The following is a 27,553-nucleotide window of genomic DNA, read 5'->3' as shown; positions in this document are numbered from 1 at the left end:
GCAGCCTGCTATGTCACAAACGACTAAATGTGCAGGTCACATGTCAACGTTGAGGCAACAAGTCCAATTTTGAAGAGGAGCTAAATAATAAACAACATTTGTAAGGAGTGTCTTTCCTAAGGCACCATTTAAAGATTTCGTATCAGAGAATTGTACTGTTGTTTGAAGTTTGAAGTCAACATTTTTGGTTAAACTTCAAATTTGCCCACTTTTGAGCCCTTCCATTTCAATTCCACTACATTAACAATAAACAATTTAGATAATTAACCAAGATAAACCTAAGTGGCTCTCACAGTGCTGTTCTTCACAACTGTATACTGCAAATACAATATAAATAAAAAAAAAAAAAAAAAGAGCATTCTTTATAAAAGCTGACACCACTTTGAAGTGTGATCAGGTAGGTGTGCTTAATGTTGTGGCTGCATACATGTCCCGTATAATGAATCCACTGAAGAGTCAATGAATTCTAATGTGAATGAAGCACCGTTGACTACTTTTACAGCCGCGCTGGCTGTGGATGTGCCGCTTGACGCTAACGCCAATGGACACTGTGAGCAATTGAAACATTCATGCATTGTCCGGCCCGGCCTGCGTGCCTTTTGCTGTTCTAAAAACAAAGTGACAGCACTTGGCGGGGGCACCAGAGATTGCCACGTTCTCAACAAGCTTTATGATCATTCTCAGTACACAATAGGATGTTTTGTTAAGTAACCTATAGACGCAATGTATTTATACTTTCCACTACTAAGTGTGTTTATGTGGAAGAGTTCTGACCTTGACAATCTTTGAAGAGAGCTTTGGTCAGTGTTCATTGATTGTCTCCAGGCAGGTGGGTCAGGTTGGGGGTGGGGGCTGCATACCTGTAGAGGCTTTGAGGCAAAATGATCTCACCAATGCAAGTGACAGATGCAACCCTAGGCGACTTGATTAGACCTGTGCACTCCCCCCCCCCGCACACACACACACACACAAAGCAGTCTCACTTTTGTTCACTCTCCCGCAGCAGGAGAGCGTTGATGAGCCAGGACTGGCGGTTTGATGACAAGGTTGTCACAGCGAGCCTGATTCAGCCAGCCTCGCGGGTCAGTCGGGTTGAGTGCGTGAGCGTTCATGTGTGTGAGTTCATTAGTCACATTGTGACTCATTTGACTCACACCTCTCATCACAGGTCCTCTTTTGCACGCACAAATAATAAAGTCAAATCCCCAAACAGCTCGTTTACGAATGACACGGTTCTTTCGTTCTTCGATGAGCAAATTGTATGAATGTTAAAGCTTGATAATGAAATCAAAAAGGAAACAAATATGCCCTGCTGTCATGACATCTGTTATCCTCAAGCTAATGCAGTTAGACCTCACAACAATGATCCATCACAACAAACCACATTATGCCAAAGGTAATTGCGTTTGCTTGGTAGAAGGGGAGGAAGGGAGGCCTCCACTTTGGGCTAGGGCGCCGCCGGTAGAGGGTGCGGCGGCGGGGGAGAATCTCGAACCAAAATAGTCTCGTTTAACTCCAAGCTCTAACTCTGTTTTATCGAGTTAGGAAGCTGCTCCCGCAACTCGCACGGCCTCCTGATGGATGCGAGTCGTGATGGCGAGAGGCAGCGTGACGGACGTTCTGACAAGAATCGGGAGACGGCGAGCTGGCTAAATGCATGTCATGTCGTTTTCCGGGAGAGGTCCAGTCTCTGGTTCGCAACAGTAAACAAGGCGGGCTGATTTAATCGCGCTGCCATTCGCATTATGGTAAAATGGACATTTGGAATATGAGCGGGGACGAGAAAGGGAAGTAAATGTCACATTTGAATATAGTAAATGACAAGGTGTCTTATAAAAAAAAAAAAAGAACTTTTATTGTTCTGTCGAAAAAGATAGAATGTCATAGAGTGAGTACGCATTTGCAGTCAGAGCACAACACAGACAAATAGAAATCTTCTGCAAGTGAGCCATAACAGTAAATAGTACATATCCTACTAAAAGGCAGTTCAGCCCAGGTGAGCATCCTTTTTGGTTATTCAGAGCGGAATTTCCGAAAGTAGGTTACATGGGGTAGAACTGCGAGGCGGCCTCAGATGACTGGATCTCCACCTGAGCCATCTTGAATTGAGTGCACTGCAGCCACTTGCGCAGCGCGAAGGGCGGCGCCCCCGGCGTCTGAGCTTGCAGACACTGGTGGTTCACGCGGTTCTGGATGGCCTGGAGACGCAGCTGCAGACCTGCCGACAGGTGCTATCAGGGGGGATTGGGGGGGTTAACCACTCAAACAGTCTGCAAAATTTGCTTGGATATTTGGATGATATTTGTTGGGGTTACCTTAAGGTTGGACTGTATCATGGGTAGCCACATTGGAATAAGCTAAGGGAAAAAAATAAATGGGGAGAAATTACATCATTATTTTGTGTTAATATGTTCCGGACAGACCCACTAAAATCCATAAAGTACATATTTTTTAAAATCATTTATTTATTTATTCATTCATTCATTCATTCATTCATTCATTCATTCATTTATTTATTTATTTATTGATTTATTTATTTGTTTATTTGTTTGTATTGTTCGTTTGTTCGTTTATTTATTTATTCATTTATTTATCTATTTATTTGTTTCTTTATTTGGGAAGTGCAGATGTAAATATCTCGCAAACCTTGACAAAGATGGTTGAGTTGCACTCCTGCAGTGCTTCCATCAGGCTAATAACATGAAGACACACCATCTCCACCATCTGAAAAACAAAAAAAGGTTCTCTTTTTTTGAGGACTCTTCACATATCCTATTCACCACATTTTAAGAGTACATTTTGCACTTGACAGTCAGTGAAAGCAAAGCACTCACCACCTTATTGTGCGCCATGAGTTCCAGAATGCTGGGTGTCACACGACTCCAGAACTCCAGGCCTGTCAGAATAGCGATGGAGGAAAACTCTGTCTGGTTCTGGTTCTGCAAAGTAGGAGCGGCGGCCGCCTGCTCACAGTAGATAGTCCATAACTGGGCGAACATGAAGGCGTGGAACAAAGAGCACATGTGCAGCACGGACGTCTGCGAGAGTCCATGAAAAAGGATCCATGAATAAAAGGACGGTACAATCATTTGGACGGATGAAATGATTCTAGCCAAACCTTGGACTGCTCAGGAAAGCCAATAAGGATGACGATAAGATGATCAGCAATATGGGAGCCAGCATCAAGAGGGATGGGCATACAGGAAGTGGAGCCCTGATGCAGGGCACAATGTGTAAGGGAGCCCAGGAGGAGCCAGGACAGCTGACGCACGTGGGAGACGCACTCGATGAATTCCTTTGGACTGCGCAGGAAACACGTTTATGACATCACGACAATGCTATTTTTTCCATTATCATCAATATTTTATGACACTCCAGGCACTATTCGTCTGCTCAATGTGACAGTTAGGAAAGCAGAAGTTGGCGATATTTAGCACCCAAAATAAATCATTTTTTTTGCTGCACTGAATTATTCTGCGCAATTAAAAAAGGTCTCACCCTTGTTGCATGATGGAGGGAGGATGGTAAAGCCAAGGAAGATAACGGACCACAGCTTTGTTGTCACGGTGATTGCCTTTACTGATCTCCATGGCGGCCACTTGGGCCAAGCCCACTTTAAGGTTTCCTCCAAAAGTGTCTTCATGCAACGGCTGGCAGCAAGCTTTCATGTGACTCTAAATGACATATTGGGGGACAGGGACCTCTGCCATTAAAAAAAAAAAAAAAAAAAAAAGCTCTTGTGATGCTAAATAAGACTCACCTTGAGTTTGGTTAGCGTGTGCATATCTGCAATAAAGTCCAAGAGCTCACTTATGTATTGTCTCATGCATTCCATTGCTGCTGTTGTGCACTGTTAGAACGGGACACATATTTTATTTTTAGGCCGCCTGCTGATTCTAATGAGATTTAGTCAAATCTTACCCCGGGCAATGTAGCGATCATGTGATTTTGGATGATGGTGGATTCTGCCAGCCGTGTGCCGGTATCTGCACAAATGAACTGGCAAATACACCATAGTGCAGTGAGTTTGAACAAACATAGCAGAACTGGACTTTTTTTTTTTTTTTTTGTGCTTTTTTTTACCTGGACCAGCAGTAACAAGTTTGTGTCAGGCAGCGGGGATTTGAACTTGAGTGCTTGAAGCAGCTCCAGCACCACAATGCGTGACATGTAGAACTTATCTCGCTCCTGGATGTGAGGAGATAAGAGAAGGGAGTAAATGTAGCCATGCAGCAAGGACTGCCTTTTTCTATTATCGCTCTCCCTTACTCATGCTTGGAGGAGAGCATCAACTCGTGAGGCTGAATAGAAGGGGAAGGACAGGCGGCGAGAGGGCGGGAGGGAGCCAGAGAATAGACAGACAATAGTGAGGATGAGGAGTAGATTTAGGCCAGTCCAGATCTCTCCTCCCTGAGTCCCAGGCAGCTCGGATGAGGCTGTCAGGCTGGCTTCTCCCTCCCCGAGGACAGGCTGCTCTCTTTGTTCATCCCTTCTACACAAAGCCCAGCTGCCTGTTTACAAACCACACTGTCATCTCTAGGCTTCCACTTTTGCCTCTCTTTCTTTCTCTGTGCCATCTTGTTTGCTTATGTCGGCCGCATGCTCCCAAGGAATGGAAAGCCGCTCCGGATGTGTCTTACTTGGAAGTAAACACGCCCCCTTTGGCTTTAAGAAACTATTTAAAGTTCTGAGCTTTGGGATTTTGATTCTTTGACCCACATTTCACCGATAACTCGAACTTGTCTTTTTGCTCCTGTCTCTTGCCCAAAGTCAGCGAGGATGTGCTCCAGTTCACCCTAATGAGGAAAAATCCAATAAAAAATGCATGGATAGATATAAAATAGAGTAAGTGGTTGATTATGCTGATGAAGCACTTTTTTTTTTTTTTTTACTTGGGATTCAGCAACTACGTCCAACTTTCAGATTGTGGCCGACTGCAAAGGTCTCTTCGGGTCACCCAACAGTTTGCCGAAAAGACACATGAGAAGTTGCCAACCAAAAAATGGCTCAACATAACAACCCTTTTGATTTTTTAATTCGTAAACATCATCCCATGATTCTTCAAAAAAATATTTTTATGATCCTATTATAAAAAGGCCAGTATTTTAACACACCCACTGTGTTTCCTTTCTATCTCCAGCGTATGTGTGGCTTTTGCACGGCCACACTTGAGCTCTTTAAATTAAAACTTAATGGAGCATGTCACCTTCAGTAAATAGAAAGCCACAGGCCCAGTTGCAGCAGCATCTACTGATGCATAGTACAAAAAAAAAAAAAACTTTAAAACCTGACCTCATGAGACAGGTGAGATGAGTTGAGAACCCTCTTCCCAGAAATCCCTTTAAAAAAAAAAAAATTTATCGGACAGGTTCCAAGAGTAATTGTTGATAGTGACTCTGGGTTTTGAAAAGCGGATATTGTCCGGTGAGGAATTGAAGCGGGTGTGGAAAATCGATACTGCAGGAGACATAAAGCATGCGGCTGTTGACAGTAGTAGAGGATTGAGGATGCTCGGGGGCCAAACGTCCTAGACGAGCCCGGCCGGCTGCATCGTCGCCTGAGACTGCGCCTCAGAAAGCCGCCACAGACCCGACAGCAAACCAACTAATCATGTTAATCAATACAGGCTGATTGCCTATTTAATCATGTGTGACGCATGGTCACATTTCTGGTTGTCTGCGGAGTCAGGGAAGTAGCACACCACCGAAGAAAGAATGATGGCCGCCGAAACAACGCGAGTCAACATTTTTAGCACGGCTTATTTGTTTAAAAGGTTTTAACAGTTGCGGCACTTCATTGTGTCATCAGAAAGAAATTATAGTGGATTATTGCATCCTGATCTGTTTCTTACAGCGCCATTTTGGAGAAGTGGGGAACAACAAATCAATCAGAGTGGGTGAATGATCCTATCCAGTTTCAGAAAGGCAGCAGAAACACAAACCTGGTATCAGATGTTTTTGCTGCGAGTCATTGACTCAGATTGTGAAAGTAACAATAACATAATCAAAATGGAGACTTTTGTGTTGGAAGTTTTTTCAGAAATGAAAAAACAATTCCTGTGTTGAGTATAAACACAATTAAGACTAATGTACCTTGTTGAATGCTTTGTAGCAGAGTCCACACAATTCGACTAAGTAGGAAAGGCTGAAGATGCCATACTGGATGACAAAACTCAGCAACTTGGAAAAAGGCTCCAGAAGGCTCTGAGGGACACAAGAGGTCAGATGTTCAAGGCCAGGATTTATATAAATGAGCTTCTCCCAAAATCTTACCCGAGTTGCATTTGTAGTTGGAATTTTCAGAAGGCAAATTATAATCCTCAAACTGGAATCCATAGGGCACTAAAGATTGAAAAAAGCTTTAATGAGAAGACTTTTCTAATTACAAAAGTTCATCCAACTTTTTTTTTTCCCCCACATAATCATAACATTGGATCAAATTCATGTGGGGGATAAAATGATTAGGGACACTTTAATTTGACCTCCAAGGTCAAAAGCGGCAGAATCAAATCAATTACAATTTGAAGACTCAGTGCTATTAAACCTGACAAGGGCACCGCGTCATGTTTTCTCTCCAGCCGTAATCACATCAAACCATATCAGGCGTAGGCTAAGTGAGCAATAGCGTCGAGGGCTACCTTCAGAGGAAGCACGGAGGGCAGTTTGGTGAGGAAGGCCTGGAATTGGTTGCAAATGGTGGTCCACAGGTTGCTTGGGGAGTCCATAGGGAGGGCTTCCATGAAGGTAGCAATGTTGTCCAAGCAGTGCAGCATAGTGCCTCCTGCTGGCAGACTCTTCTTGTTGTTCAATCCCTATAGGGGAGGGGGCACAGATGCATCAAGTATTATATAAGGCCATTCTATAAGCATTGTTATATTTCCATTTAACTGATCATTCAGTTCTGTTCAATCACAATACTCAGGACTGCAGCAGTGGATTTAGGACATGGAAGCAGAGATTATTGCTCGGATGGGGTCCCCACGCCTCACTGGGTTTTTATCTGTGTCATTTATTTAACCCGGCAATAACGATCAACTGGTGCAGTTGTGCAGGGTAATAAGGCGGGATCTCTTGGATACCCGGAGGAATTGTTTGAAATGGGCTTATGTTGCCTGGTTGGAACCAAAAGTTGGCCTGCCAATGCTTTGACGAGAGCGCCTCCTGCTGGTTGAAAGACAAATGAGAATGCTCACCTCCAGAAGCATATTGAGAGCAGCTACAGAACTCAGCTCATTAAAATCTATTAGGGAAGAGGCAAGGGTCCGAAGAAAACTTCCATCTGTAGAGAAAAGGATGTTTTAGTTTGATTTGTCCCGTAAAGGTCAAATTCATGTGTTGGGAGTTGACCTTTAATGTTGCTTTGGAAGAGTTGTGGCAAGACCCCATTTGGAGCCAACTGGTGGAACATACAACGGAGGAACTGCTTGGCTACACCTGCAACATTTCCTGGGATCAACATGCTGCAAAGCATAAGGAGAAATGGCCAAATCAATGATACGGAAATGATTCAACTCATCGTGCATATCTCCGTGAGACAGCTTCGTGTCATACCTCTCAGCTTGTCCAGAGAAATTAGCACTGGAAGCCAGCCTGAAAGAAGTCAAAGCAGTGGATTAGACTCCAGGAATAAATCATGCATACGTCCTGAGGGTTATTTGCGAAACTTCATCCAAGTGCAGCGTGGATGTAGGTTGCAGGTAGGGGGAGCTGCTCTACCTTCCCACAGACTGCATGATGTCCAGGAGCATAGGAGCAGCCAAATCAGGGCTGAGGTGGACGAACATGGAAAGGACCACCACCGCCAGGCCCAGGGTCTCTTCGTCGTATTCTTCCAGCACAGCCGCGCAGTCTCGACACCTAAAACGTCAGATCGAACCAAAACTCACACTTCTGCACCGCTGGCCGTCTCGAAACTGTTATTACTTTGCTCGTATTAAAAACGTTATTAATTTACCTGTCAGACATTAATGTCGGCTGCTCGTCAATGAATTCCTCAGGTGCGGGGACAAACATGCTAACTGTGCTGGGTGCTGAGAGCAGACTGGTCTTTGTTGGACCTACGGTACAGGAAATGCATTCGTCAAAACAAAACTAGTTATCGGGGTTAATGAGGTCACTCCAATGAATGAGCGACCTGTGTCCCAGGTGCTGATGTTGTGCGGCGCGCTGGACTGATGCTCCAGTTGTCTCTTCATCAATTGGCTCATGGTCAGTGCGCCCAGAGAACCTCGCTTCACCTGACGGTACTGAGCTGAAGGTCACAACACAAACAAATAAAGTTCAAGTTGCTTTTAAATGATGACAGAATGTGGTGTTATGGAAAATGGATGTGAGTCCAAATAATCATGAAATGACACCAATTAGCCGATGTGTAGCCTGTGTGCTAATCCCTGCAGAGCATTTTTTTTTTGTTTCGAAATAAAACAAAGTACCGTATTGGCCCGAATATAAGACGAGGTTATTTTAATTGAAATAAAACTGAAAAAGGGGGGGGGGGGTCGTCTTACATTCGAGGTCTAGACAAAGGCTTTTTTCAAACTTGAGTCTTGAGAAAGAGGGGGGTCATCTTATAATCGGGGTCGTCTTATATTCGGGCCAATACGGTAAATGGTGGTGGGGGGTTCTTACCAGATACTGAAGAACGGTGGCTTGTTTCGGGCATTGCGGCTTCAAGTGTTGGCGCTGAGGAAGATTCTCGTGGCTTTTCCAAGGTGGACATAGCTTTGTGATCTGCACGGTGGCGCAAACACTTGTCGGGTGAGTTCCTCCATCAATGTGTTTATGTGTGTGTGTGTGTATCTAACAAGTGTTCATGTAAATGAATGACAAAAAGATGATACCCGAATACGAAAAGAGTTTTATACAGTTCTTACTCACCTGTGTCCGTGTCCTGCTCGTTGCCAAGTTTATCAAAAGTGTTGAACGAGATGTCCAGGTATTCCCTCTGGATGGCGCTCACAGCTATCTTCCTCTGCTTCCTCTGTCGAGGAACAATCTGAATTTTAAACTCCGCCTCGTCATTGTCATCGCCGTCATGCGTTTTGAGTTCGCTGTCCGTTTCATCGATCATGTCGTCGTCTTCCTCATCGTCACCGTCCTCTTCCTCGTCGTTGCTTCTCTCCGGTGAGGACAGAGGTTCGGCTCTGTCTTCCGGGATGTCCAAGAAGATCGTTCTCCCAGAGGGGCTTGAGACCTTGGCCTCCTCTAGTGCCCCGAATGCATCATCCAGTGAGGTGTCTGGCACGCGGGGTGTCTTCCTCAACAGGTCTCTCTTCTGCTTCAGGGTCATGATGGGGCTCTCGTGGCAGATGTTCTCCAGTCGCTCGGGGAGTTCCAACGAACTTGAAGGAGTCAGTTTCTTTCCCAAAAATGCTTCTCCTGTCAGAAGGTCTGTGATCTTTTTTTCACTCGAGCAGTCCTCCACACTCACCTGCACCACAGGGGACAACCGCAACGTGTTACTACTCCCGGGGGAAGCCAGAACTTTTGGACTTCCGTTAAACTTTGAGCCTATTATGGTGTTGAGATCAAAGTCCTCGTCACTCTCTACGATCCTGAGTGGAGGTAAGGGTTCAAACACTAAGGAGTCACTGTCAGACATGGAGAGCAGGGAGTGCTTCTCCGGAATGGAGGTGCAGTCGGAGGAGAGGTCAATGAGGTCTTGGTCCTCCTTTCCCGCAGCTGACCCCCCGGCGGAGCTGTGATCCAGCTTGTCCTCAAAAGTCTCCATGCAGCTGAGGCGGACCTCTGGGATGACAGGTTTGGAGATGTCGGACTGTCCGCCTCGAGAGCCCCGCCTGTCCACCGCATCGCTGCCTTCCGCTCGAACCCAAGATCCATCGCATGATCCTTTGCCATGACGCCTGCTGCGGCCGGGGGCCGTTGGAGGTAGGACAGCAGGGGGCGCTTGTAAGTCACAGCGGTCGATGCAGGATTTACGTCGATGTTCATCCAGATTGAAGAGGATCGAGTCAGTATTAGAGATGTCCAGAGACTTCTGCTTGTTCATAGCCTGCAGACGTTTCTTCCTGGTGCTCTCCTCCCTCACGCAGTGCAGGATGCTGTCCTGAAGTGCACTTGCTTCCCGGTACTCTGACAGCTCAATTTCACCTGACGTGGGTAAAAGAACAACGATGAGACATGGTCAAGCTAAATATATCATCGGTGAGCACAAATCTCTTACTTTTCTTTGCGTTCAGCTCGACTGGTTGGTATTTCACAGACTTGCTGCCGCCAATTCTCTTCAGGCGGGCAAAGAAGGTTTGGGACTCCTTGTTCGCCGCTCCGGTGGGCGTGTCATGAACGTCGGACTCATCAAATACACTATCCTCTTCTGAAAAAGATTGTAAACAAAGCAGAATGAAACAAAAAATATTGTAGTGTTGAATATTGCTGACATGACAACATCTTTTTGGTGTTACTCGTTGACCTTTTTCCTTTTCACTGTAACGGCTCATGTTGGAGTTGTCACTGTAAAGGGGACCAGCAGTTGCGTGGGGACGGCAGCTATGATACTGGGCGTTCAAGGTGTTGATAGTAATGTAGATCAGATGGAGGACAATTTTACTTCCATCGATTTCTCTGTAAGGATACTGAGAAATGACACTCAATTAGATACAGAGTATTGTATTTTATTTTTTTGTGACAAGTTTGTACCTTATACAGAATGACCAGGAGCGCTTTGAGCCACATTTGCCTAATATGCGGCCTCAGGGCCCAAAGTGAGCATCGGGGTGGCTGCTGGAAATAGTGTCTCAGTTGAGGACAGGTGCAGTACTTTAAAACCTGAACCACCAGAGGGAGCAGTTGTTTCCCTAAACCGATGTTATAGTCCAGGACCTGAAAGAAATGACATTGAACGCTTCAGCGTACATAGCACACACTATAACAATCATAAAAAAAAAAAGCGGTGATATTTTGTAATAAAAATTAGTCACCTGTGCAATACCAGCAATGAAAGCATTGAAGCATGTCGAGGTACGCATCTTTTGAGGGGCGATCATGAAGCAGCCCTCCTGCTGGTCGTAACCCAGCAACACATACAGGTGCCGCTTCACCGTGTTGAAGGCCTTGGCGCTGCCGATGTCTGCCTCGGCACTGCTTTTGTCTTTGGCCATGAATTTCATGAGCACCATGATGAGCTGGTGAACAGTCTGGTGGTCTATGCCGGCGTCCTCTGGGAGTAGGTCTCGGATGATGCTGTCGTCTTCAGGAGACAGCGTCTGGCCTGCATGAGAGACTGAGGTGAATCAGAGCTTCAGCTTCTTTGACAGATGCTCATTAAAGGTCACTTCAGAACAGGCTGAAGATTTATCAATAATTTTGTCCATATGTGTATAATGAATATATATATATGAAATATATGTGTGGTAAACATACGGACATTTGGATTTTCTTTTTTACCTGGCAGAACCTTCTCGATCATATCACCGAGGGTTGGGGCAGAGTGCTCTTGCCTGGTTAGCCTTAGCGCTACAAAGCAAATAAGAAGGACACATTTTAGAGGACTGACAGGAGAAAGTACCCCAGGGCACATGTCTAGGTACACACAAGTATGGTGGTCAACATAGAAGTAAAAAAAAAAAATAGTGACCATTACACTGACTGTATTTTTTGTGATTAGTGGGAGCCCTGCTCTTGCTTCAGGATCACAGCCGAAATGAAAATGTCACAGGACACACACGCACTACTCACAAAGTCGGTTGCTCAGTGACTCGGGGAGTGAGAATGCCCGTTTGGACTCTGGGGGGCCGCCCTTCACGCTGTCACGCAGGGAACGCACACTCTTCTGGCGGTTCCTGGCGAAGCGCGCCCGTCGTATTTTCCACATTGCCGCATCGCTGAGGTTTGCCACGTTGGTTCGTACTGCGGTGATGGCTGTCAAAAGAAAGGTTAGGAATTGTATTTCAAATAGAAATGGACAAGCAAAATGATTTCACATACTTGTAGGGAAAGGGAACTCCTTGTTACAGTCCAGATGTAACTGAGCTTCAAGGGATAATGTTTCAAAGCGGTTGACGAAAAACTCCCAGCTGAGAGCAGGTACGTCTTTCTTCAGGAAATGAAGCAGGAGCAATTTGCTGAGGATGACAGGCCGATCCCTCACAACTGTGTCAAACTGGAAATCCAGGCAAAGGCACAAACCCTGCAGAGCTCAGACCACATAAAAAAAAAAAGCAGACAGAGCACCAATCAGGGGACACAACAAGAAAATGGAAATGAAATTATCGTGAAGAATATAAAGGAATGTTATTGCTGTGTGTGGTGTTCACCTGCAGTGCTGGCCTCTTAATGGTGTCCAGCAGCAGTCTGGCTCGGGTGGCCACAGCTGGATTAACATCCTCCACCGAAGCCAGTAAGCAGCAGAAGGCGTGCGCCAAAGAATACTTGAGCAGGTGGTTTTTAGTCACCGCTCCAATATCGAGAAAGCGGCAAAGCACTGCGACCTTCTCCACTAGGACAATATCATAAACAGAAGAATAAAACATTTTTTATATATGATAGGTGTGCTAAGAGTAGACAATCATACTATTCCTCGCCCAAAAATAAATTTGAAACCACTATGGACAATTAATAAGCAGCATTTTGCTTAATGTTGTCATTTTTTATTGACTTAGCTGTAATTGCTGCACTACACATGAATGAACACTAGATGTCAGGCACAATATACATGCCCCGTTGGTCATGTTACACTTCAGAAAACATGAAGTACTATGTATTCTAAGAAAAGATGACCTTGGAACGATTGAAATATGACAATAATTTGATATTTATTCAAATGTAGAGATATCAGCAACCCACAAGGTTGACAACACTGGCCTAGAGATAAATTTGTTGATATGGCTACAAGGACAAATAAATCAATCTGAACTTCTATTGCGGAGTATCCTTGATTCTCTCAAGGTCAACTGGCAGCCAACCACAAGGTGGTTTAAAAAAATAAAAAAAATCATATCAAGCCTATTTGCCGAGTGTTCGAGCCGAACTGTAACCATGACAACAAGGGAGGAGATGTGGGCAGTGGTTTAAAACGTATGTTATATAAAGGGAAAGGGGGGTCTTTTTCAGAAGGTCCATTTTATCTCGAGGTAGAGACAGGGAAACAAATGAGTGTCATCTCACCTGCTTCAAATCGTATTTTCCAGTCTTTGCTGTTAAAGTTTGTGTTGATGAGGTTCCAGAAGATGTCCGCCCCGTGGGACAGAGAGAGAGCATGGAGGAGCTGAGGCACCGCCAGAGAGGCTAACTGGCAAAACTCGGACTTCAACATCGACCACAGACTGAAACACAAATAGGAAAAAGGCATTTAGCCTTCTTAACGAAGCAATGTGTTGGCGGGCATTTAGCTCATACCTCGGGATGAGCATTTTTTCCTGGATGTAGGCCAGAAACTGGGGGTGATCCTTCCGGGCAAAGTACAAACACTCTCCATGTAGACACAAGATTCTCAGACAGTTCAACATGTTAAACAAAATGTCTGGCTCTTCAAACTTGGACATTTCCTGAAATCAAATAACAATCAAATAAAATCACAAATTCTTCCCCCCAAAAAATTCTATTACTATGAAACTTTACCTGCAATATTGTGTATATGAGTTTCAAGGACACAGGAAGTTGCTCATAGGAGAACTTCTTATCTGAGTTGTTTTTCATAGCTGGAAGAAATGAAATGAAGCAATTCAAATATTGTGCATCTGAATTTACTTCCTGCTACTAATTAGACGGGAAGTAACCTTTTAGGTAAATAATCACAAAACAAAAAGATGTCATAGTTGCCTAGATCCTGACAGAAGAATCCCCTTGGGGAGTTTATGCCAGCGCCATGACATCATCGATTTTCTGTTCATGACCTTTGACTGATTCATGTTGCGCTCATATACGGTGAGCCGAACAAAGGTTTCTGTAGTATATACCTGTCACCACTTCAGGGGCAATAGAGACTTCCGCTATTGTTTACTCAGCCACATGTGATGTTATTTTTGGGGTACAGTTTGTCATGTGACAAGATGGGGAGAACATTTACATGGAGTATCGGAAGAATGGTTGTTGTGGTTGTCAGTATGCGCCGCATTCGGGTTGTCTTCTCCCTCGCTTCCGTTCTCCGCTCCGACGGAGAAATCTGGCTGAGGAAGCAATAATGTTTCCTCTAAACTATCTGTCGGTTCCTGCGGAGAAAATCAGCGGCACGTTTCCCCATCAAGATGAATAACAAGATGCAGTTTAAAAGGCTTTAGTTGCTAACACGCAAGCTTCATTAAGATTCAGTGGAATTAAAATGCACGCTGTGTCTCACCACCAGGCGTATCTCCTCCCGGGGGGTCAACCTCTCCAAAAGCTCGCAGCCCAGCTGGTAACACAGGATGCTGGATTGGCAAAGGCTGCACTCCAGGGCCTTCTCATCCTTCTGGCAGGTGTGCGAGCCCCCCCACGGGGCTTGGAAGACATTGTTGATGATCCCTACAATATCTTTCCCCAGGCTGGTGTCTAAACCGAGCATCACGCCATCATCTTGCAGTTCCATCTGGGACAGCGGACGAGGAGATGACCGTCACGATTTGAGTGACAACTCGATATGCATTTTAAAAGGTCACCTGTTTTAGTATGAGGTCAAACATGAGGATGAAACAGCCCAGGTTCATGTCGTCGTCGTCACAGTCTAAATCCAAAGCGCAATGGCCGGTGGCGTGACCCAGGTTTTTAAACGGACTACAACGTAGCGGACTACGGAACGGGCTCCTGAAAGGACTTGGGAACGGGCTGAGGGTGTTGTGCTGCCCGCGGCGTCCCGGATCTGACACCACGCTCACCTACATGGACAGAAACGTAGAAGTTGGAAATATCAAGGCTCAACCCTGAACTTGGCAGTTGGACTGCATTGAATGTAAACGGGAACGCTACATCATTATTGCAGATCTGTCCAATTAAGCCCTTTCAGGAATCTATATTTAGAATTTGGCAGTTACCATGGCAACATCCGGTACATGAACGGTAGAAGACACATCTGACAATAGTTCAATTGCGTTCATAAATTGACCTTCGAGTTATGTCATAACATCACACCTGTGCTTGTTTGAATGTTTTTAAGAGTGTGGCGAGGAATGAGATTATACTGTAATAAATGTCGAAGATATTTTCGAGTTCCTCACCCTGCGAGCTCCAGTGTTGCTAGTCAGATCGGAGGCACGTGCCTTCTTCTGATTGGCCAGCTCCTTCAAAGAGTTCACACCATCCGAGAACATCCCAATTAGCAACTGCAGAGGCACCACGATATCCAGCTCTGACAGCACCTACAGTAAAACCATTTAAAGGGAACGTTTAGTAATTCATTCCTATTTTTTTATTCGACCAAAAAAAGTGAGACTGTGTTTCAAGTTTTGTGCTTTTAAGCAAACATGACAATGCAAATTCTTTTGACACAGCAAGTGACTTTTTGGGAGGGTGGATATGACACATGAGTGGCAAACCATCATTTCTCTCTGCGATTTGAATCTGACCTATTTACTAAATCTAAATTAATGCAATCTCTCCATCAGAGTTGTGTCAGAAAACTTGAAAATGATCCATGGTGGCAAGCTCTAAGTGCATATGGGATAGAAGCCAAAATCTCTCTTCTCTCTCCCCGTCTCATTCTGTGACCCAGATCCATATTCAGCAGGCTCCTGCCCAGACTTGACACTCTACGACAACCTGTTCAATTCACACGCGCTGTGGACAGAACCACGGGATGGTCAATTGGAAGAGTGTGTGAGTGTGTGTGAGTGTGTGTGTGCTTACATGCAACCACAGCAAAGCCTGTTCTTGCACGGATGCTGGATAACCAGAAAATCTGCAGCTGATGAAGCCAAACATTTCTTCCATGGAGAAAGGAAGGGGGCACAGCTCAATATCAAACATCTTGCTGCATGAACAAGCCAGGGAGAAATGATTTTAATTATCGAAGAACTTCAAATAGAGTGGGCTGCTCTTTTACGTACTGACTCAAACTATTCGCGTGACAGTCACATTTACCTCAGGACTTCCCGGAACTCTTTGAGTTGCTGGTCGGGCACCTCCGTTCGAATGGCCTCCAGCCACTCAGGCATGAAACATTCCCATAGTGGTTGGCTGATGACATTGTAAGGGATTAAACATAGAATGCGATTTAGACCCTCCTTCAGTTGGGTCACTGTGCTACAGGATTTATCCCAATAACCTCCAACCTGAGGAGAAAAAAAATGCAAGTTGTAATTCTAATTTTCGTAATATTTGTGACAATTGTGTGACCTTACTCTGGCAAACTCGACGGGTTTGGGCAGGAGACACATAACCATGACGTCAAATCGGACATCACAGACCGTTTTTAACCACTTGGTGACAAACTGTGGCTTTAGTTTCTCCACCAGGCTTCCCACCTCGTCATCCATCATGTAGGCGGTCGAATGAAACCACTGGAAAACCATACTGACCAACCGAGCCAGACTCTCAGTGGGTGTGTTCTCGTTGGGGGTACACGAGCTCACCTGAGAGAAGCGGAGCAATAAGTGGCGATAAGGTCGCTATGTAACGTGCAACGTGCTTATTTATCTTATCGACCAGCCTTTAGTACACACCAGGAACCAGATGCCAAACTGACTGAGGAGGCGTTGGTCATGCTGGTCGTCCTCCTTGTTATCAAACTCGATGTTGTCCAGAGAGTGATGCGAGGAAGACAGGCCCATCTGCCGACGCCGGTTCAGTTCAAACTCGCGTTGTTCTGCGTGGATTTCAGCCTCCTTGAGTAGGCTGGGGAGATATGGAAGGAGGAGAAAAATATTCGAAGGACATCCAATTATTATTGTGGTGGGTGTAGAAATGCACAAAATCAACCTTCTCAGTTCCCAAAACAGCTCACAGGATGAAGTGCACATGCGTAGTATTGTATTTTGTATGAATCGATTTTATGTAAGTGACAAATGATTATCTCTGTCAAGTGAGATTTGTTGTTTGTAATTAGATTGCGCACGTAATATTTCATCCATAGATTATACAGTAAGTCATCCGAGTATTCTCCTGATCCTGCAAGTCTCCATCTTAAAACCCAATTAACAGGACGAGACATCCGTGAAGTCACCTTATAACAGCTTCCACGGTGCAAACTAGCTCCTCTGCCCCGCACTCCCGGGTGTTGATCGGAGGAGGCGAAGTCTGGTACAGATGGGTCTCCGCCGCAGCCCCCACCTCGCTGCTGTGGTGGTTGACATGGCAACGCTTGCAATAGCGGACAGGCCGGTTACCATGGCGCCCGCAGCAACCGGCCGAGAAGCAGGTGACCACAGCCCTCCTGACGTGAGAGCTACAGTTCTGAGACGACACGAGGTCGAGTCATGAGAGGAAAGAGTCAACACGCTAATTTGTATTCCTGCTTACTGTCATATTCATCTCGAGCTACTTGTAAATCTTAAAATATCAGAAGCATTTGCTGAGAAACATCCACATCTGCCGGGATTTAAAAAAAAAAAATCTTTTTACGTCCCCAGTGTCTCGAGCTTCTAAAAATAAAAAGCATGGCACGAGGGAACCAACCTAATCTGATCAGCCTCTAATCTTCTGCCATTAGAGGGATGCAGTGCTCCCTATCAAATTAACATATTTGTCCTCAGATGGTGACGTGCCTCATTCAATCATTCATCTCTCAGCAGTGATGTTACATTTCGAAACGTTGGTGGTATTTTTAAAGATTTGGGAATGCTGATGCGTTCACGATGGCCGATGTGACACGCAATGAGCGGGAGGAAAGATGACTCAATTAATAATGAAAGCTCCGGTGTAAATCCAGGTGGGAGTGGAAAAGGCTTTCTCAGATGAGCGGAGCAAAGCCTGCTGCAAAAAGGGGGGAGAGGATGTGGATTAAATGTTCTGGACAAACTAGGTGAAGGCTGATCCATTCTGTTGACAACAACGGGTTGCTATGTCGGATTGGAATCCAGAAGCTCATCTCAGATTCAATATTCCAGGTGTCACCATTAGGGAGCAATCACTTATCTTCAGCAAAATACGCTTGTCCACCTTGTTGTAAAGTATAATGTATGTCGACCACGTATAATTGAAATTTTCATTTGATTCGTTGATATCCTCTGACTGGAAATGTCACCAAAAAATGGACTAAACGGAAAATAAGTCTATTTAGTCTATGCCCGAACACAACTGCACTATCTACAAATACTATATGAATCATTTCTGTGCATATAATTCAAATCTTCTTACCTTCTTTTGACAAATGGCAGATATTTCAGCTGCAAATCAAATGAAGGACATTGCATAACCAACAAGGATAAAAAAAATACATATTTTAAAGCAGGAGTGTGGAACCTACACACACAGTCACATACTGTACTCGAGAGCATTTGCTCCATCTGCCATGCGAACTGAAAGCAAGTGTATTTCAGAGTATATTTTATTCAAAACTAAAGTTAGGAATGCTCACCTTGGGGCAGAAGGACATCAACAAGCCATTCGGCGTGATCTCTGAAAAAATGGGAACAATGTGGTTTTACTCTTTAGCGTTTTGTGTCAGGAAAAATAACAAAGCAAATAACAAACTGGATAGTGTTTTAACTTGTCATTTGTTTTTTCTATAAGTGAAGAGCAATTAAAATAAAAAATAGATTCAACTTGACAATGTCAATATTGTGGGAATTATTTTTATCGGTCGGCCCTACAAGGAAACCTTGCATACCCGGCTATCCGCTGGCTGCACTCCTCGCATATGTATAGAGGAGGCGGCTTGTCTCCCAGGGCAACAGAAAGAGTGGGATCTATACACATCTGCAAAAGAGAAATATTTTAGAATCGTTGTTTTTTTTTTTCATTAACAAACACAACAATACATATGGTATATTTTAAATGAGCGAACAATTTTATTCTTGCGAAAGAACTACTGTCACACCACAACCAGTCTCTACATGCCTGGATGTGAATGGCTTCCTGCATATGGTGCACTCTGCTCCTTTGCAACCTGTGCTTGGCATAAAGTGAACTGTGAATTACTGTTCCCCGCACCTCCATCCCCAAGGGCTATGTGGGGTCACCACTTCCAATTAAGTCCACCCCCCCCCCGCCAAGTAATTGAAATCCATCTCCTGTCCCTGCTCCTGCTCACACTCTATTTGTCCATTTTGAGCATGGCTGCATGGAGGCAGACCAGGCAAATAAAAGAGAGCAACGAACAGAAAAGGCTGATGTGTGTGTGTGTGTGCGTAGTGATGCTGATATCATTACAGCTGCCTGGATGTTCACTGATTTATTTACCGTGGGGCTCACAAAAGCAAACACGCTGATGTGTGTGTGTGTGTGTGTGTGTGTGTGTGTGTGTGTGTGTGTGTGTGTGTGTGTGTGTGTGTGTGTGTGTGTGTGTGTGTGTGTGCTTGAACAATCTGCAGCACATGCAAGTCGTGTATGGTTCATGTGTGATTCTTGCAAAACAGAACAGTTAGGATAAAAATAAAAAATAAAAAAAAACACAGGAGAATAGAAATACATTTAAGGCACATCTTGACTTGGGTCACCTTGACAGCAGGTTTATTGATGGCATTGTGGCACTCAATATGTTGACAGTGAATGGGGTTCCAGGCTGTTAGGAATAAATGGCAGGAGGGAAAAATGGAGAGCTTTGGTTAGTTCAAGGACATTTGGAGCCGAGAGATGAAATATAAAACAGATCTGACCAGTGTACTGCAGCCCTCGGTATTCACTGATGGCTCCTGGTGGTTTCAGGTTGGGCCAGTAATGAAATAGCATTTGCACTGCTGGAGGTTTGACTTGGGATGGACCATAAGATATGACATAAAGAAGATCCTGCACGCAATAAATATGTCAAGTATAGAGTTGATGTATGATGCACACACTAATGAAATCCAATTAGGAGTTAATCTCAGTGGTATAGAAAATATAAAAAATACAATTGAGTACCTTCCACACTTCCTGTTTGTGCTTCATTAAACACTCCAGCAACTGACAGTGATAAACTAGGAAGGAGCAGAGGTACCAATTATTTCATTTTTTTAAAAATATATATGCACAATGGACAAAAATATTGGAATACAGCTTTTATGTTGCATGATCATTAATCATGTGTCAAACCCAAGGCCCGGGGGCCAGATCCGGCCCATCACATCAATATATGTGGCCCACAAAAGCAAATACCCCAATTACAAATAGTCTTCACTTTCAACAACATTAAGATATTGAAAGCATTTTTGTTAGAATAACCTGTTCAAAACAAATTGAAAACAATTGAGCAAATAATGTCCCTCCGAGGGAAACACAAATTTTGATGTGACCCGCAACAAAAATGACACATTTGGAGTGGACTGACAAATTATTTGCAAATCTTAATCCACAACCTTCTTAATCCAAAACCTTTTAGATGAACTAAACTGGTATTTATTTGTGTTCAAACTGTCCCAATATTTTTGTCCATTTATTTTATTCATATGAACACTCCAAAAGTGTCAAACATGACAGATTACCTGGATTTGTCGTGTACTGCATTGCTATCATTAGCATAGAGGAAGCAGACAGATTAACATAGGCAGGGACTCCCCCTTCCCTCCGCGTGGATCCCACTGCATTTGAGAGACGTAAGACGGATAACAACTTGATCAACTTGATTTGGCTTGATTTTTGTAATATTGCACTTTATCATAACTATCTAGCATGAGTCTATTTTTATATTGTACTGAAAGATTGAATCTACTTTAATGTGCCGCATAACCAAAATTATCTGACTCCAAGCAAAAGTCCCCTTTCATCGCTGCCAAAAAAGTAATTGTCGAGGAGGGACCCCCGTGACAAGCAATTATGGACACTGACAAAAGTGGAAACTCCAAAGTCAACCAAAAATCTGCTTCCAATTATTTTTTTATTTTTTTGATCCAGCGTGACTCACTTGTTCCGGCATTTACTAATTTGCGGGCTCGTATTATTATGAGTACAAAATAATTTAACCGATGTACGAAAATAATTTCCCCTACGATGAAGCAAACAAAAATGAAGGCAAATAAACTTCATATATAACTGTCATAATTAATTACAGTACGTCCTCACCGATAACCTTTGTGACTGTGTGTGCTTGCTAACTGAATCTCATCAAATTAACTTTCCAGTCTTTTTTTTTTTTAACATTTCAAGACTTGGGTACAGTATGAATATCTTTACTTACATATGGCCATGGGGAGAAAAGAGGTGCTGAGGTACTCAATGATGTCTTTGTGGAGGAAAGGGGGAAATGTAGCTAAAGTGGAGATCATAGTATAGGGCAAAGTGCTGAGAATGTCATCACTGAGAAAGGGCAGAAGGCAAGTTGTTGTGTATAATATGGACTGGCCCAGATCTGATGGGGAAAGAGAAGAGGCAAAACAAAACAAACACAAAAAAAAAAGACAAAGAGAGATACACAGACACTCATTCAATGAGCTGTACATACAGTACTCACATACTGTATACAGCCACAATACAAAAATATCAGAACTACATTTTATCATTTATCAATACAGCAATGAAATAAAGAACAATTGGAATATGGGCTTTCTTGAAAAGCTGCTAAAAGTGGCAAAGTGGAGCATTCTAGTCAAGGTGATGGGATTTCATGCTTTCTGGCTTTCTTTAACTGAGATTAAATATTCATGAGAATAAAGAGCACTGAAAAAAAAACAAAAAAAAAAACAACTGGCAATCATTCCCTGATCTGGTAACAATGTCAAACTTTGCCTTCCAGTATGCATACGTTTTCCATTTAGCGTAATGTAGTACTTTGACATGAGCGTCAACATTTCCTCCCACTGCACATAACAAACATGCAGTCGAATATGATGCACAGAAGAAAAGGCCTATGGGCTGGTGTGTCCAATGGCTTATGGAACGATTAGGTTGACAGGATCCAGCGTGCTCCCAATCACCCCATGCATCCCTCAAGATCCTCAGCAGAACTTCTCTCCATCCCGTTACAAAAGAGGCCAAAAAAGCGGAAGTGGCTTCATGCAGGCCAGACGGCTCAAGGGGGGGGGGGGGGGGGATGATGATGACAAACAGTGGTGCACTGGGGCCTTGACTCACCATGCTGACCGTGCTGCAGCAGGGGCACCAGGTCAAGCAGGGTCACGAGGGTCACATAGAGGCCCTGATAGTCCAGAGAGGGGTACTCTGAGAGCTGAGCGTCCCGACTCTGCTGCCCCTGCCCCCCGCGGTCTGAAGGGGCATCGCGCAGAACGCTGTAAAGGAGGGAGCGAGTAACTGTAGGGTTGATGGAACTGACTTGTGGTCTTAGAGATGGGGTGAGTGGGAATGGCACAGGAAAAAGACACATGGTCATGGGCACGGCCAATTTGGAAGCTTCCTGGTTCTCCTTCCTGCCTGTGCGGGACAGAATGCTGCTCCGGGGTGGGAGGGAGGGGGGAGGGCAGGGGGAGGGAGGGTAAGGGAAGGGGAACAAGGGAAAAAAAGAGACAACAAAGACACAAAAAAACAGCACATTACATTGAAATGGCACTACAGAGACAGCGTAAATAGAAAAAAACAAACCCAGATAAACCCCACATAGGATGCAGTGTCTCACTAGTTGACTGTATTGCCCTGTTCGCTGTGTTCGCAGCCACTTTGACTCAATTGGTCTCCATTTGTCAAACTTGTCAAAAACCAAAAAAAAACAAAGAAATATGAGCACATACTGCGATGATCACTGCATCTCATGCGTATCTGGTGACAAGGAGCAAAAATATATAAAAAAAATGGCATGTTTTCAGTGGCAACCCCATACTTCTCCAAATAAAAGGGACAGCCCAAACGTCTGTCCCTTGCTGGCTGCCTTCATCCAATCAGCGACGGCTACCATGCAAAAAAGGCCAATGTGCGGGGAGTGGAATTTGTGGGGAAGGGGGGAGAGAGAGAGAGAGAGAACAAAAAAAAAAGAAGAAAAAAAAAAAGAAATTTCCTTGTCTTTAGTAGGGGTCAAGGATGGGAGTGACACCAAATTGGCTTAGGGAAAATACAGAGGTGACACTTTTGAAACATGCTTCAGCCAGTAATAAACATGTGTGTGAGGTTAGATCAAGTGTTCCTATTTCACAACACATGTTTATTGCACCAGAGAAATAATGTCCGTATGCATACAATATGATACTGCATCAGTATCATCGGGAGAAATAATGAGATCCAACAGGCATATGGATTTAGGTTTCTAAAATAAATGCCACTAGTCTACGGTAGAGGAGAAACTAGAATGACAAAGGAATAGGTTGTATCAAGGGGGGGATGACTGGTAACAATTATGTTTGTGAGCTAATGCGGGATGGACAATTGTGTTTGCTGTCCCCTGGGGAAGGTGGTGGACATATTGCATCTTAAGGGGGAGAGAGAGAAAAAAAAAAAAAGGAAAAACTTGTCGGGTTGAGCATCTAGGGTGGAGGAAGGGGAAGGGGGCCAGAGAGCATTGCTCTTTTTACTCATATGAAGAACTATAGATGGTCCATTGGATTATAAAGTATTTTTTTTGTTCTTATTAATATTTGGATGGGGAAGTCAGAACAGGGGATTGAATTATTTTACAATTGTTACACATTAAATCTTTGAGCTTTAGCAGTAGAACGCAACATTTTATGACGTGTCCCCTCAAAGTTGTACTGGTAAGTCACATACAGTGGATGTACAAAGTGAACACACCCCTATAAAAAATAAAAAAAATAAAAAAAAATACATTATATTTTTCTGATGGAAATAAATCCATTTTAAAAAAAATTCTTGAAAAATCTGAATAACAACTAGTAATTTAATTCAATATATTGATGGTGGCAGAAATGCACATAAAAATTAAGAATGCAATTCGGTTGATTTAAAAAAAAAAAAAGGATGGGGAGATTTATTGTCCACTTTATTGTTTTGAATCTTATTTTAACAGGGGTGCCTTCACTGTATCCATTGTACATGTTTGTTACAGAATCAACACACAGAGTGTACCTCTGACTTTTTCACTGCCCATTTCTCATTTACAGAATACATCATTGAATTGAACCATGAACAAACATACAGACGCACTCGCACGCATACACTAGACTGACGGACATACTGCGTGTGTCTCCACACACACACACACACACACACACACACACACACACGCACACACACACACACACACACACACACACACACACACACACACACACACACACACACACTCATTCACACACTCATACAAACACACATATACACATAAAACACATGTAGAAATGCACTGATACAGACACGTGACATTGACTGTCAAACCCTAAATTGCCAATTAAAAATAACTATATGTTGCAATAACCTAAAAATTTGATGCTGAAAATATGGTCAGATAATACTAAAAAAAATTTTTTTTTATCTGTATTTGGAAAAAAAAAAAAGATGTGAATATGCAAATTGTTTCTGGAGCCTGTATAGTAGAGGTCAGGATGAAGCTTGGCAGAAAAAGGAATGTGTAATTCCTTTTCTCACTGCGATGACAGATTGTCATGGTTTCGGCGTCTATTCTGTTGAACCGAGTCACAGTATGATGACTCGGTAAAGCGGCGACATCAGTGATGATAGTGGATAGTCGTAAATAAATCTCGAGATGATTTCTCTGTAGTAACAATCCACTTGATATCACTGGAAAGCCTCTGTATTTCCCTTTTATACAACTAACATTTGTGGAAGTAAATGATGCCAAATCATCACTGTCTATGCAAAACAGGTTATTCAGCTGCTGCGACTGCTTCGTGTTTTGAATTATACAGTACCTCCATCAAATGAAAATCACAACCAGAGTGTGGAGAAGACAGGGTGTGACACATTGATGGCAGTGTGATTAAAGTTGGCGTCTCCTAAAATTAACCATGCCAACATTGAAGAAAATCTCACTGCAGGGAGATATCAAGATGAGATCGGTCCATCTTCCAAGATCTCAACCCAATGGGATCATCTCGGGCGTGGTGTTCGTACAAACATGATCAACGTTAACGACTCCAAACAAGGGTCACTAGCAAAAAAATAAGCTCCGGCATGTGTCTAAAATGGCTGCCCACTTGGAGGAGGATGTCCTTCCTCCGCCTACCACGGCACCCGTGGGAGCGGGCTGACCCCACAACTGTGGAGCAGCCCCCCCGTGAGCCCCTCAGGGAGGTTCACATCAGGGAAGCGTTTATTCAGCAGCTGACCACTGAATCAATAAACATCCTGAAGCTCCACCTCAGCTGTTTTTTTGGGAAAAAATCTTTCGAGAGCTAACGATGGCCGTCTTCCTTCGCTTTGTCCCTCGATTATTCTCTTTGCGGAATGGAATCCAAAAAGTGTGTCACTAAAGTGCTAAAATTATCTGACCATGTAGAAGTCTAAATATCAGACATTTTGAAATGTGTTACCTGTTGGTTCCAGAGCGGTTTACTTACCTGAGCAGGGTTTGAGAAAAATATTTCAGTGTGTTTGCAATGTCAGTTCCAGACGGCACCGGGTATATATTGTGTTGCACACGGTTGTGATACTCTTGCAAGTATCGTATCTTAGAAGCAACTAGAAGACAAAAAGAAAGAGCAGAGTGATGAGCGGATTAATCATTTGAGACACAAGAATATTGAGCCAAACCAAAAAAATATATTATTGCTTTAACATGCATTCAGGTCAATGTGTGGTCTCTCACAACACAGATGTCCCAGTAACAAAATTAAACATACACTGTGATTCCAATGCCCTCTGGCCCTTTTCAAATGACCTTTTGGAGCTATTTCTACAAGCTTTAAAGAAGCCCGAGGGGGGGGACGGTTATCTAATGCTCATAGAAGTCAACATGTGCTGAAGGAATTTGGTTCAAGTCTCAAGGCAAATTTATCCAACCATCCATCCCAGACTTTCCTCAATTTGCACAAAAAAAAAAAAAATGAAAGTTGGGTAAATTAGACTCCAATTTGAACCCAAATTGGGTTAATTTTACCCTATTTATAATTATAGTGTGTGCAGTTTTCATTATATTCTAATAAAGACACAATACATAATACAGTTTACACTTTTAGCCTGGCTGCAAAAGTATTGAGACACAATCATTATGTCTGGCATTAGCCCATTTTACGATACACATCAATCTGTTTAACACTTTCATTCCCATTTTGAAAAAAAAACAAAACAAAACTGAAATGCCAGTTGAAACACATGACATTATTGACCAATGGACACCACAACTTTTAACCAGATAAAAACAAAATGTTGACACATAAAATTGACTAATAGCTGGGTCAAAATGCATGTTGCATTATGGAAGAGGTTGTTTTTTTCCACCTGTTCACAGGCAAGGAGGAGGAGAAAGCTTCCCACCAGCCTGATCCCAGCATATTAATGAGCACTCTTCATGCCACCATATTGCTTAGGGAAAAAAAAAAACAAATCCACCGAATCGACCTTGACAGAAGCATCTCGAATTGACTTGTCCGCATTTGTGTTGAATTGATTAATTTAGCTGTCAATTAAAATGCTGTGCAAATGATCGACGGACTTGTTTTAAGATGCAAAGAAATGCGGAGGAGTGAGGAAGGGGGGGGGCCACACACACACACACACACACACACACACACACACACACACACACACACACACACACACACGCACACACACACTCGAACACATCACACACACATCGAGTCCTCCAGCCTTCCTCTGCAGTGAGAACGTGTTGCAAGCTGCCTTGGCAACCGAGCTCTCTTCATCACCAAGGACAGCTCCCCTCGTCCTCTCTCTCTCACACAAAAAAATAAAAAATATATCCAAATACATATAACATGACAGAAACACATGCATTCTCTACTCACACTGCTCTGCCTTGGTGGACATTGCGGAGACACTTGTGGAGACATAAAAGTCACGCTGTCAATTAAATTTGGATTAAATTTTTTGCACCCTCTTCAGTGTGTGTCCCTCACTGGTGGAAAAGTGAACACTCTCTCTCTCTCTCTCTTTTCCTCTCTCTCTCCCCCTCTCTCGCTCTCGGCTTGATCGTACCACTGCGCGCAATGGATTTGTGCACTATTTTTTGTTCCCTCGTTCACTGTGTGCTGCTTTTAACCATATTAAAATATCGAGGATTAATTGAGCAAATTGTTATTGTTTGAGAAGAATAACCGGATTCTTTCTGGTGGAAAAGGGAGGAGGGGAGATAGAGAAAACATGTTGTGCAGATGCTACAAACAAACACACCTTTCCAAATGGACTCATCCTGCGTTGACAAATTGCCATTCAGGAAATCCAACATAGCTTTTACAACCATTTAAAATTAATCTAGGGAAATACTGAAAACTTTTTCGTCTTATTTTTCCTTATTTCTTGCATGTTGTTATCTGCATATAGGCAAACGTGCAACAGATGGCTGGCAACTTCACACATATAGAAGAAAATATGTTCTCATATTTTTCCAATAGAATCTTATGTCAATAATTTTAAGTAAGAAATAATTGTACGTCTATTAAAGCCGTGATTCAATAAATGATACTAAATGTGAATTTAGGCGCTGCAGAATGAGGCTTAAAGTACAGCATAAACAGACT

At 43.4% G+C, this 27,553-nt stretch overlaps 1 protein-coding gene across 2 annotated transcripts; it reads right to left on the bottom strand.

Moving 5' to 3' along the window:
* Positions 1-1,864: 1,864 nt before the first annotated feature.
* Positions 1,865-26,919, bottom strand: unc79 (unc-79 homolog, NALCN channel complex subunit). Of its 2 annotated transcripts, XM_085932574.1 has the most exons (51): positions 26,822-26,919; positions 25,415-25,535; positions 22,071-22,384; positions 21,178-21,348; positions 20,486-20,581; positions 19,926-19,981; positions 19,682-19,811; positions 19,523-19,587; positions 18,694-18,782; positions 18,442-18,482; positions 18,222-18,250; positions 17,089-17,318; positions 16,589-16,760; positions 16,268-16,498; positions 16,008-16,198; positions 15,774-15,897; positions 15,146-15,286; positions 14,591-14,806; positions 14,293-14,520; positions 14,023-14,164; positions 13,575-13,654; positions 13,353-13,501; positions 13,122-13,279; positions 12,272-12,453; positions 11,943-12,144; positions 11,694-11,876; positions 11,403-11,471; positions 10,937-11,226; positions 10,656-10,838; positions 10,429-10,591; positions 10,183-10,332; positions 8,877-10,109; positions 8,628-8,729; positions 8,134-8,250; positions 7,954-8,056; positions 7,716-7,856; positions 7,551-7,589; positions 7,347-7,459; positions 7,193-7,278; positions 6,638-6,811; positions 6,273-6,341; positions 6,093-6,203; positions 4,084-4,188; positions 3,922-3,999; positions 3,761-3,850; positions 3,499-3,674; positions 3,119-3,302; positions 2,835-3,038; positions 2,647-2,724; positions 2,316-2,357; positions 1,865-2,231 (listed from the first exon to the last, which is right to left on the bottom strand). In XM_085932574.1, exons 1-51 carry the CDS (start codon positions 26,841-26,843, stop codon positions 2,043-2,045), a joined length of 8,052 nt encoding a protein of 2,683 aa, XP_085788700.1. In that variant the 5' UTR covers positions 26,844-26,919; the 3' UTR covers positions 1,865-2,042. The 2 variants fall into 2 exon arrangements, with proteins under 2 accessions (XP_085788700.1, XP_085788699.1); XM_085932573.1 differs by lacking the exons at positions 22,071-22,384; positions 25,415-25,535; positions 26,822-26,919 and having other exon boundaries at positions 21,178-22,002.
* Positions 26,920-27,553: the final 634 nt, after the last annotated feature.

Source organism: Syngnathus leptorhynchus, chromosome 15, assembly GCF_054491065.1.
Source record: "Syngnathus leptorhynchus isolate UIUO chromosome 15, UIUO_Slep, whole genome shotgun sequence".
NCBI lineage: Eukaryota > Metazoa > Chordata > Actinopteri > Syngnathiformes > Syngnathidae > Syngnathus > Syngnathus leptorhynchus.
This window is presented reverse-complemented; position numbering and strand designations above follow the sequence as displayed.

Coding starts and splice junctions, on each gene's coding strand:
- unc79 (XM_085932574.1), bottom strand. CDS start 26,843: ATGTCCACCAAGGCAGAGCAGT. Junction 13,502..13,574: donor TCATATACACAATATTGCAG/GTAAAGTTTCAT, acceptor ATTTGATTTCAG/GAAATGTCCAAGTTTGAAGA. Junction 3,851..3,921: donor TGATCGCTACATTGCCCGGG/GTAAGATTTGAC, acceptor CCGTTCTAACAG/TGCACAACAGCAGCAATGGA.